General features: G+C 38.9%; 1 protein-coding gene across 1 annotated transcript in view; it reads left to right on the top strand.

The window, feature by feature from the left end:
* Nucleotides 1-12,774, top strand: part of LOC124605679 (putative aldehyde dehydrogenase DhaS) — a 206,889-nt gene that overhangs the window by 179,142 nt on the left and 14,973 nt on the right. Inside the window, exon 10 of the mRNA XM_047137530.1 lies at nt 8,148-8,253. Within this exon, the coding sequence (XP_046993486.1) occupies nt 8,148-8,253 (106 nt within the window). The remainder of the gene's footprint in view (nt 1-8,147; nt 8,254-12,774) is intronic.

Here is a 12,774-nt window from a genome sequence, read left to right as displayed (position 1 = left end):
CCAAAAGGTTGCCTAATTAACCTTCTTCTATGTGTGTGTTCTGCCACTGCTTGGTGAGTAGATTATTTATGTATCCAGTTATATTATTTTGGGATATACAGTGGAGTTCATCAAAATTATGAGAGTTGTATCACTGTGGCTGGATAAAATGTTATTTTATTGATTACATAGGGACTGTTGTGTAAGTAGTTAATTTTTTAAAACACTGTTGCAACATTTCACAGAACACACTGCTGTTGATGAAACCCATAATATGCAATCACGGGGTACACTGTATATCTGGAATTTAGTAGAACATTTTCGTGTCACTGTGCTCATTGTATGGCAAACACTCATTCTTCTTTGGAGGAGACAACGTATAGGAATGCTTGGAAATGTAATCAATGAATGCATCCAGTCATTTTAAAACAGTCAGTAACATTTTGTCTCTGGGAATATACTGTGAATCAAATCCAGATTGTCATCTGATGATGAAGTAGGCTCATGGCACATGCTGTGACTGGTCATGGTGTGTATATTTTCATTCCATAAGATAAAGATCAGCATGTTCATAGATGCAGGGGAGAGCTTCAGAAGTTCAGGAGTCCGGATATATGGAAACTAGCAATGGGATTATGAAGGAGGAGTGTATACATATTGATGAGAAGGATTGGTGTGGAAGATACACTACCAGAAAAAACAAACATTAGTACATCCTTTTGCAGGTTTCAAATTCACTCAAGATTTATTGCAGCAACAGTGCATAAGGAGTACATGAAATGATTGTATTTACAGATCAATAGCACAAGTGTTTTTGAGGTGTCAGGTATTGATCCACAATCAAAAACCCATGTTAGTATGTGGTACAGCCTCCATGGGTAGCAATGCAGGCACTGACTCTGGCATCCAGTTGATCATAAAGATGGTGAATACTGTCCTGGGATATGTTTCTCCACTCCTGCTTGACCTTTTCACATATTTTTGTAAGAACTGTTGATCAATGAGTCAGACGAGTCTCTTCTCGTTTGATCATATCCCAGATGTGCGTGATTGGAGACAAGTCCAGAGATTGCACTGAGCACGTGGGTGAGCATTATCCTGTTGGGACAACTCCTCACCTTCCTATTGCAATAATAGCCAAAAAATGGGTCTCTCAACATTCTGCACATACCTAGCACTGGTTAGCGTCCCCTCCATAAATGCCAAAGGTGAACGAGAGTTGTAGCTTATTGCTCCTCAGACCAAAAAGCCAGGAGTGGGGCCAATGTGTCTTGAACAAATACACTCAGCTAGTCAGTGCTCTGATGGTCTATGTCGTACATGCAAATGACCATCACTTGCATGCAGACAGAATCTCCTTTCATCGGTGAGGACCGCGGTACTCCATTTCATTTTCCAAGTGATCCTTTGATGGCACCAGTTGACCTATGTATGTCGATGCTGTGGCATGAGTGGAAGATGGGGTAGAGGTGTGCATGCTCGTAGTCCCTCTGCTAATAGTCAGTTTGCAACATTTTGTGTTGACATGTCTGGGCCCACAAGCCCTCTTATCTGTGCTGTGGTAGCTGTATGAACTGCCATTACTGCCCTTTACAATATAATGGTCGTAGTGAGTGTCTTGCTGTATGGACATCCAGAATCTTGTATATGGACATGAAATATTCATGTGATCACTCGTACCAGCATTGTTGCACAACTGACAAATCCACGTGCAACTTGTGTTACAATTCTGTAAGAGGATCACCACTCAGAGGGTCACAATTTGACCTTTGTAGCATGGTTGCCGGGTTGCTTCACCCGTGTGCACCACATTGAGCCTTATAGCTGTGAATATTCTTTATTACAGTGCAGACACAGATAGATGCCATTATGCCATCTATTGATGGATGATGTTGAAACCATTATCAGTACATCTACCATCCCTCAGGTGGCATATGATGTCATCAGATCAAAATCAATGTCATCTTTCCAGGTGTACTAATTTTTTTCCCCAGCAGTGTAGTTTTTGGTGCTTGTTTCATATGTATTATTAAAAACAAATTGGCGCATTGAATGATGCAGGCTATATAGTTGAATCACAGAAAAATGAACTACACATTAGGCAATCATAATGTCAAGCAATGTCTGAACTTGATTTGACCAGTTGAGTTCACTGGTATTTGAAGCTAAAACCATTGCGAGTATCTCAGTAATTTTTTTTCCCCATTTGAAGGGGATCATCTCTGCAACAATCCATGCTGAATTGGTGGCAATGTACAGTAATGATGCACCCCCATATGGCACAGTGGATAGATGTCAGAGATGCTTCCAAGTGGTCAAACAAGTCTCAGTGAAGAAGATCAAAGTAGCAAGTCATTTCTCAGTGAAGAACTGGGAATCACAACAGAAGTGGAGGCCCTGGTACTTGAAGACCAGCATATTGTGATCGTGTTGGTTGTGAAAAAGTGAAATCAGTCATAGATAGGTTTTCAGCATCTAGCAAGACATTTTGAATATGAAAAAATTTGCTGCCTGCTGTATTCTGCTACTGCTCACATCCATCAAAGCCTGTCAAATCAGTGCAGCAGTGGAATTAGTGCAGCTGTTTTAGGGCAGTCTGGATGACTTCTTTAACCACATAGTAATTATGGATGAAATCTGAGTGTATCACTATCAACCATAGACAAAGGAGGAAGACAAGCAGTGGAAACATGTCTCATCACCACCGCCAAGAAAGGCAATAATCTTACCATCAGAAGGCAAGGTTTTGCTGACTGTGTTTTTGGGATTGCCATGGTGTGGTGCTAATTGATTATGTTTATGAGATGCAAACTGACACAGGAGCATGCTACCAAAATCTCCTGATAAGGGAGTGTTTTTGCTCCACAAAAGTGCCATTAGATTTTGCCCCCCCCCCCCTGCCCTCCCCCCTTCCACTGCCACAAATGCTCCTTTATTTTTTTCTAACATGACACCCAGAAGCCAGTTTTTTGCAGGCATTGCTAAAATGGCAATGAGGTGCTTTTTGAGGTGCAACATTTCTTGAACAGTCAAAATGCAGACTTCTAGAGCTAACCAATTCATACATTGTTGGGAAAAATTGTTGCACTGATATGCAAACATGTGGAGAAGGACTAAGACCATCGCAAGTTTCATGGAAGCTGATTGGTTTCTTCGAGGTGACAATTAAAAATTTATGACTATCCCTCTACTCCATTGCAAGGACACATTTCTTTGAGTTTTAGTAAATTGGAAACTTGTACATTCATGGTTCAGCAGTTTCCAAGCTGTTCACTGTCACAAATAACTGTACCTGTGTAAACATGATTTTTTTTAGAAACTTCAGTTAGAAAAATAAAATGTTCCAGCATTTTCCACCAAACCTGCTGCAATGTCATCTCCACTGCATTGGCCGTGTGTGGGCAGGCATTATCATGCAGCAGGATAATGCCATTGGACAACATGCCTCCGTGTTTTGACTTAATAGCTCATCTAAGGTTATGTAAGTGGCTTGATAATGCTTCGCATTGGTGGTGGTTCCCCGTTCCAGGAACTCGACAAGCAGTGGGCCCTTGTGGTCAAAAAAGGACATCATGACCTTACCAGAACTGGTGTGCATGGCCTTCGATTTCTTTGGATTTGGTGAAGTCGCATGTTTCCACCACTTGCTCTGACACTTGCCTTCTGGTTCAAAATGGTGACACCAAGTTTTGTCACCTGTGACAATATGTGACAGAAAGTTGTATTCCTCCTCATGATAACATTGCACATGATTCAAAGACAGCACCATTCGAGTAATGCGCTGTTCAATGGTCAGTTGGTGGGGAACCCATTGTGCACAGATTTTTTAAAAGTTCAAGTGTTGATGCATTATGGTGTGGGCGGTGCCATTGCTAATACCTAGTAACTGAGGGATCTTGTCCATGGTGATTCTGAGGTTGTCCAAGGCTAAAGCAATCACTTCCACAACCATTTCCAGTGTGATGACACGATGAGCCTGTCCAGGATGAGCATCGTCTTCCAGTGCCTCGTGCTCCTCAAGGAATCGTTTGTGCCATTTCACAAAACTTGAATGACTCAGACTCAACTCACTATACACAGCCTTCATCTGTTGATATATTTCATGGCCTCCAACTCCCTCCACTGCCAAAAATCGAATCACTCCACATTGTTCCTGTTTACTCATCTGCATATTCGGTAGTGGACAATAACTTGTGTGACCACCTTATCTTCAGCGTGAAACCACACTGGCACTACGCCACATCAAATGGTGCACAGAAGTCACTCTCTCTACCAATAGATGGCGCCACCATATCTGCAGTTACGTGGTGCCACCTTACGTGTAAGACGAAGGTAGACTCTGTGACCAGGTTTCATATGAATGAACCTCATATATTGTGAAAAGAAAAGGGAAATGTATCTGTTGGCAAGAACAAGTAGGGATACTAATGTAGTTGCACACTACAAACAGTACTCAAAATTACTAAGGAAGGTTATGTAAAAATCAAGGAACATGAAAATAATATCAGAAATCAATAATTCCAACAGCAGACTTAAGGCTATTATGACAAGCAGCCACTGAACTGGATAACATCACTATTGAACAGTATGGATGGGTTATAAATGATGAGCCAAAGGTAGCAAATATATTTAATAATCATTTCCCAAATATATAGGGACAAACAGTTAAAGAGAAAAATCATAGCAGTATGTTAAGAAAGTAACTCTCATAAATTCAGTCATATGTATGTATCACCTTCTGAAATTAAGAAAATCATACATTCTCTCAAAAATAAAAGCTGAATTGTGGTTGATGGTGTTTCCAATTGAGTACTAAAGATTTGTTCTCCTATGGAAATGGAAATGACCATTTGGCGTCATTGGCCGGGAGGCCCCTTGAAGGGCAGGTCTTGGTGCAGGTCTTATTACATTCGATGCCACATGGGGGAACCTGCGTGCTGGATGGGAATGAAATGATGATGAAGACAGCACAACACCCAGTCCCTGAGCGGAGAAAATCCCCGACCCAGCCGGGAATCGAACCCGGGCCCATAGGACGGCAATCCGTCACGCTGACCACTCAGCTATTGGGACGGACTGTTCTCCTATAATAAGCCCAGTCTTTTCTGAAATATGTAATGCATTACTAACTCACAGCAGTTTTCCAGAGAGACTGAAATATGCCGTTATTAAACCTCTCTTTAAGAAAAGTGGTAAGAGAGATCTCAATAACCACTGACCTGTTTCACCGCTGTCATCATTTTCCAAAAATTTTGAGAAGGTGATGTAGTCTCGAAGAGTATCTCACCTTGGCAACAATAATATCTTCAGCAAATCACAGTTTGGGTTTCAAAAGGCTTGTTCTACTGAGAATGCCATTTACATGTTCACCCACCAAATTTTACAAGCATTAAATAATAAAATAGTGACCTATCTCAAGCAGTTGACTGTGTGAACCACACTATTCTCCTAGATAAATTGAAGTTTTATGAGACTGATGGTATAGCTAACCATGAGATAATATCATATTGAACCAAAGGAATGCAGAAAGTTGTATTTAACAATTCAACCAATACAGTCTGGGGATCTAGTTCTGACTGGGGAGAAATGACATATGGGACCCACAAAGCTCAGCCTTAGGACTGCTGTTGGTCCTGATATACAGGGCTATTACAAATGATTGAAGCGATTTCATAAATTCACTGTAGCTCCATTCATTGACATATGGTCACGACACACTACAGATACATAGAAAAACTCATAAAGTTTTGTTCGGCTGAAGCCGCACTTCAGGTTTCTGCCGCCAGAGCGCTCGAGAGCGCAGTGAGACAAAATGGCGACAGGAGCCGAGAAAGCGTATGTCGTGCTTGAAATGCACTCACATCAGTCAGTCATAACAGTGCAACGACACTTCAGGACGAAGTTCAACAAAGATCCACCGACTGCTAACTCCATTCGGCGATGGTATGCACAGTTTAAAGCTTCTGGATGCCTCTCTAAGGGGAAATCAACGGGTCGGCCTGCAGTGAGCGAAGAAACGGTTGAACGCGTGCGGGCAAGTTTCACGCGTAGCCCGCGGAAGTCGACGAATAAAGCAAGCAGGGAGCTAAATGTACCACAGGATGGTACTCCACTGCACTTCCATCATGATGTTCGGCATTTCTTAAACAGGAGATTGGAAAACCGATGGATCGGTCGTGGTGGAGATCATGATCAGCATTTCATGTCATGGCCTCCACGCTCTCCCGACTTAACCCCATGCAATTTATTTCTGTGGGGTTATGTGAAAGATTCAGTGTTTAAACCTCCTCTACCAAGAAACGTGCCAGAACTGCGAGCTCGCATCAACGATGCTTTCGAACTCATTGATGGGGACATGCTGCGCCGAGTGTGGGAGGAACTTGATTATCGGCTTGATGTCTGCCGAATCACTAAAGGGGCACACATCGAACATTTGTGAATGCCTAAAAAAACTTTTTGAGTTTTTGTATGTGTGTGCAAAGCATTGTGAAAATATCTCAAATAATAAAGTTATTGTAGAGCTGTGAAATCGCTTCAATCATTTCTAATAACCCTGTATGTAGACAATTTTCCATCTAGTATATGATAAACAGAATTAGTTCTCTTTGCAGATGACACTAGCATTGTAATCAATCCAAGCATACATACAGAAACAGAAGAAATGGTAAACAATATTCTCAAAAGTATCACTGACTGGTTGTCTGCGAGTGGTCTCCCCCTCAATTTTAAAAAGACACGTCATATTGAGATCTGCCCTTCTAGGGGTACTGCATCAATAATAAGTGTAACACATGGTGAGGAAATAATAAATAGGCTGGAAACTTTAAATTCGTAGGTGTCCATAGTGATGAGAATTTAAACTGGAAAAAGCACATTTTGGAACTCCTAAAATAACTTAATTTAGTCACATTAATGATATCAATGTAATGGAAGGAAACATTCCACGTGGGAAAAATTATATATAAAAACAAAGATGAGGTGACTTACCGAACAAAAGCGCTGGCAGGTCGATAGACACACAAACAAACACAAACATACACACAAAATTCAAGCTTTCGCAACAAACTGTTGCCTCATCAGGAAAGAGGGAAGGAGAGGGGAAGACGAAAGGAAGTGGGTTTTAAGGGAGAGGGTAAGGAGTCATTCCAATCCCGGGAGCGGAAAGACTTACCTTAGGGTCCTTTTTTCCCCCTGCCAGCGCTTTTGTTCGGTAAGTCACCTCATCTTTGTTTTTATATTTAATTTAGTCACAATTGCACTTAGAATCATTGAAAATCTTGGAATAGACAAATCACTAAGTTGACATATTTTGCATATTTTCATTAAATAATGTCATTTAAAATAATATCCTGGGGTAACTCATCTTAAAGAAGGAAAGTCTTCATGGCTCTAAAAAATACTGCAAGAACAATATGTGGTGCTCAGCCACAAATTTTGTATAGACGGCTGTTTCAGGAGTTGGGCAATCTGACTACTGCTTCACAGTATATTTATTTCCTCACGGAGTTTATTGTAAATAATCCACTATAGTTCATAGAGAACAATGATGCACACAATCACAATACCAGAAGGGAAAGTGACATTTATTAGTCCACATTAAGATTGTCTTTAGCACAAAAAGGGGTGCACAATGCTACAACACAAATTTTTGATCACTTATCCAGTGATACAAAATGTCTGAGAGACAACTAAGTAAAATTTGAAAACAAACTGAAAAAGATTCTCCTTGACAACTCCTTCTATCCCATAGAAGAATTTCTATTATAGTAATGTGTAAAAGGTGGCGGGCAAGAATTACTAACTCACATTGTAACCACATTTACAAATTAATTTGTGATTTGAATGTAAAATGACCTTTTCCGCATCATTATGATTTGTAATGCAGAATGATCCGTGGAACAAGAAACTAATTAATAACTAACTCTTTGTGAGTTTATATGTGATGGTGTGTGAAGAATGAGAAATGGACTGCCCTGAAAAAAATATGGACATGTCTTTGCAATACAAGAAATTGCTTTTCAGGAGAAACAATAGAAAACTATGATTGAAGATGAATGAGACATTTTTAAAAATGTGGTAATCTAAATTCTATGGAGTTTATGGCAAGGAAATATAGTTTCAATGACTGCTATTGACTGTATGATCACTTCATAGCAATATTTTCACAGGGTTGCTACTGTACAAGATATTTCCAGAGATACTACCCACTGCAAATGAAATCAAAATGGACAATCTCAATTGTGGCTGCACCACCACCATTGCGAACAATAGCAGGTAACTTTTTCTGTCATGTTAATTGCTGTACACAGCCTATATTAAAAAACAGTTAGTTTATGCTTAAACAGTGTGACAACTAGTAAATGTAAAAAATATAACTTAATGGATAAAAGTAAATAAAAATTCAGATTTTCTAGTCATCACAGAATTATATTGTACGAGGTGTGACTGTGGGTACGTCCTAGACTACAAATTCAAAGTCTCAAAGTTCGATTCCAACAAAACCTATGATTTTTATCTGTCACTTGTCATTCATCTCTGCCAATGATTTGTTAATGTGAAAAATGCCAATATATGCTGTGGTTCAACTTGAATGTTACATTTAAAGTTCCCCTATAACTGGCAATGCAAAGGTCGGAGGAAGGCAAGGGCATACCACTTACAATGGGACCATGCCTAGTAAAGCACTAGAGAGCTCAAACCAATCTTCAGCACAAGAGCAGCTTTACTTCTCAAGCTTTGAATGTGCTCTGCAAGATGGTGGATTTATCCTCAAAAGGTTTTGTGTCTTTTATAATATCCCTTCAGTAAAATCATGAGGAAATATTTTAGAATTCTTAGTCATGTGGATCCAAGACAGAATCAAGCGACACCCATGCACATCGCTTAAACAGATGCAAAAGTGACTGAAGCATCCTACGTATTGTAACATGTAGCACAAGTACACAGGCTGTTTGTGTTGCATGTTGCACTTATTTATATTGTGGTTTTAACTATAGAACTTTATCCTAAAAGATTTTCCACTTACATATTTACTATTCTCTATAAAGAAAGCCATTAGAGCTTTTAGAGTACATTTCTTATGTTAATGTCCACAAATGAATGATTTTGTCACTGTTTCCCATGTAATTTTTTTAGAGATGTGCTGTTACTTGTATTTGTTCCAACAAGATGCACTGAATGCCAGTAGGTGTGGGAAATGCCCAGTAGTCAGGTATGTTGCTGAGTCTGTGATTAAGATGATTTTCCTCCAAAAACCTCCCCTCCCCTCCCCCCACCCGTTCCCTGCACATTTGCAGCTCAGCAGCATTGTAGGAGTTTGGAAGTTATTGGGGGGGGGGGGGGGGACCAGAGTCTATTTGAAGCTTTGAGTCAGCCTGTGTGAAAAATGCCAATTGGTGCCACATGGCTGACAAAGGGCAGGAAACTGTGTTCATGTCTCAATTTGGCACACAGCTTAAAAGTATTATCAATGTTCATAACATTGTATAAAGATTGAAAACGTATCACCTGGGTGGCAATACTGTGTTGTATGACTTCCCTTCTAAATGAACAGCCTGACTCAGTAAACAACTTAATGTTGGGTTTATTCAATGGTTTACGGCTTTCTCTTGTATTCAGTATGCCACTTCATCAAATGACTTAGTCAAATTGATAATGAAGACTATTACTGTCCATTTCTTGGAAATCCTCTGTTCATTCATAGCATCTCAATGTTGGCCTTTTCCCATCTTCATTGATGATATTCTATTTTGCTCTTTGCTGCTTTTATACTGTACCATAAATTGAGCTGTGTAAATGCTGTCAACTTATTCATAACTGACTGACTGGGGAACACATTTAAGCAACTGTGCAAGTGAAGTAATTTTTACAGTTATTCACTTTTATTTTTGGCTCAAACCAAGTTCTTCTAGACATTCATTTGTTTTCCTAGGCCAGTTTCATTTATTCTTAATTTTTCAGAAGTGCAGAACTTTTTCATTCAGCATTATTGGATTCATTCTTCAGATGTACCCTAAAATATAATTATTATTCTTAAAATAGTGTGGATTTGATGGACTCTGAGTTGTAAATTGGACTCCAGTATGAGATAACACACTGTGGTATAACAAATAGAACAGTTTCTACATTGGCACAAGGCACTGCAGTTTTTGCATCCCACCTTCAAGTGCCCTACATTGGAATCCTCATTCTGTGATGAGGCCACAAACTGATTGTCTCCCCGTGCCTGTACACAGAGCAGAAGTAACCATTTTTATGGCTTCTCTGCCGTAGGGGTGACATGGTAGCTGAAAAAAGACGGATATAGACCACTGCTGAGTAACATGTGGTCTACTGGATATGTGGTGTCCAATCTAAAGAGTAAATGCTGTCAATTGATCCCAGTCATACCTTGCTACTGGAAGCTAAAGTGGTGGTGGCAGTGGCTGTATTGGTATCTGCTGGCTGAGCAGCTGCAGCAGAGGCTGCAAGTTGTCTGTCCACCACAGATGAAGATTAGATTAGATTAGATTAGATTAGATTAATACTAGTTCCATGGATCATGAATACGATATTTCGTAATGATGTGGAACGAGTCGAATTTTCCAATACATGACATAATTAGGTTAATTTAACAACATACTTAAGTTAATAAAACAATTTTTTTGTTTTTTGTTTTTCTTTATTTTTTTTTAATTTTTTTTATTTATTTAAATATTTTTGTTTTTTTCTTTTTTTTCTTAATTTATATCTAAAAATTCCTCTATGGAGTAGAAGGAGTTGTCATTCAGAAATTCTTTTAATTTCTTCTTAAATACTTGTTGGTTATCTGTCAGACTTTTGATAGTATTTGGTAAGTGACCAAAGACTTTAGTGCCAGTATAATTCACCCCTTTCTGTGCCAAAGTTAGATTTAATCTTGAATAGTGAAGATCGTCCTTTCTCCTAGTATTGTAGTTATGCACACTGCTATTACTTTTGAATTGGGTTTGGTTGTTAATAACAAATTTCATAAGAGAGTATATATACTGAGAAGCTACTGTGAATATCCCTAGATCCTTAAATAAATGTCTGCAGGATGATCTTGGGTGGACTCCAGCTATTGTTCTGATTACACGCTTTTGTGCAATAAATACTTTATTCCTCAGTGATGAATTACCCCAAAATATGATGCCATATGAAAGCAATGAGTGAAAATAGGCGTAGTAAGCTAATTTACTAAGATGTTTATCACCAAAATTTGCAATTACCCTTATTGCATAAGTAGCTGAACTCAAACGTTTCAGCAGATCATCAATGTGTTTCTTCCAATTTAATCTCTCATCAATGGACATACCTAAAAATTTGGAATATTCTACCTTAGCTATATGCTTCTGATTAAGGTCTATATTTATTAATGGCGTCATACCATTCACTGTACGGAACTGTATGTACTGTGTCTTATCAAAATTCAGTGAGAGTCCGTTTACAAGGAACCACTTAGTAATTTTCTGAAAGACAGTATTGACAATTTCATCAGTTAATGCTTGTTTCTCAGGTGTGATTACTATACTTGTATCATCAGCGAAGAGAACTAACTTTGCCTCTTCATGAATATAGAATGGCAAGTCATTAATATATAATAAGAACAACAAAGGACCCAAGACTGACCCTTGTGGAACCCCATTCTTGATAGTTCCCCAGTTTGAGGAATGTGCTGATCTTTGCATGTTACGAGAACTACTTATTTCAACTTTCTGCACTCTTCCAGTTAGGTAGGAATTAAACCATTTGTGCACTGTCCCACTCATGCCACAATACTTGAGCTTGTCTAGCAGAATTTCATGATTTACACAATCAAAAGCCTTTGAGAGATCACAAAAAATCCCAATGGGTGGTGTTCGGTTATTCAGATCATTCAAAATTTGACTGGTGAAAGCATATATGGCATTTTCTGTTGAAAAACCTTTCTGGAAACCAAACTGACATTTTGTTAGTACTTCATTTTTACAGATATGTGGAGCTACTCTTGAATACATTACTTTCTCAAAAATTTTGGATAAAGCTGTTAGAAGGGAGATTGGATGGTAATTGTTGACATCAGATCTATCCCCCTTTTTATGCAAAGGTATAACAATAGCATATTTCAGTCTATCAGGGAAAATGCCCTGTTCCAGAGAGCTATTACACAGGTGGCTGAGAATCTTACTTATCTGTTGAGAACAAGCTTTTAGTATTTTGCTGGAAATGCCATCAATTCCATGTGAGTTTTTGCTTTTAAGCAAGTTTATTATTTTCCTAATTTCAGAGGGAGAAGTGGGTGAGATTTCAATGGTATCAAATTTCATAGGTATGGCCTCTTCCATTAACAGCCTAGCATCTTCTAATGAACACCTGGATCCTACTATATCCACAACATTTAGAAAATGATTATTAAAAATATTTTCAACTTCTGACTTTTTGTTCGTAAAGTTTTCATTCGATTTGATGGTAATACTGTCTTCCTCTGCTCTTGGTTGACCTGACAATAGCATATTTCAGTCTATCAGGGAAAATGCCCTGTTCCAGAGAGCTATTACACAGGTGGCTGAGAATCTTACTTATCTGTTGAGAACAAGCTTTTAGTATTTTGCTGGAAATGCCATCAATTCCATGTGAGTTTTTGCTTTTAAGCAAGTTTATTATTTTCCTAATTTCAGAGGGAGAAGTGGGTGAGATTTCAATGGTATCAAATTTCATAGGTATGGCCTCTTCCATTAACAGCCTAGCATCTTCTAATGAACACCTGGATCCTACTATATCCACAACATTTAGAAAATGATTATTAAAAATATTTTC

Source organism: Schistocerca americana, chromosome 3, assembly GCF_021461395.2.
Source record: "Schistocerca americana isolate TAMUIC-IGC-003095 chromosome 3, iqSchAmer2.1, whole genome shotgun sequence".
Classification (NCBI taxonomy): domain Eukaryota; kingdom Metazoa; phylum Arthropoda; class Insecta; order Orthoptera; family Acrididae; genus Schistocerca; species Schistocerca americana.
The sequence above is the reverse complement of the archived record's forward strand: the minus strand, read 5'-3'. Positions and strand labels throughout refer to the sequence as shown.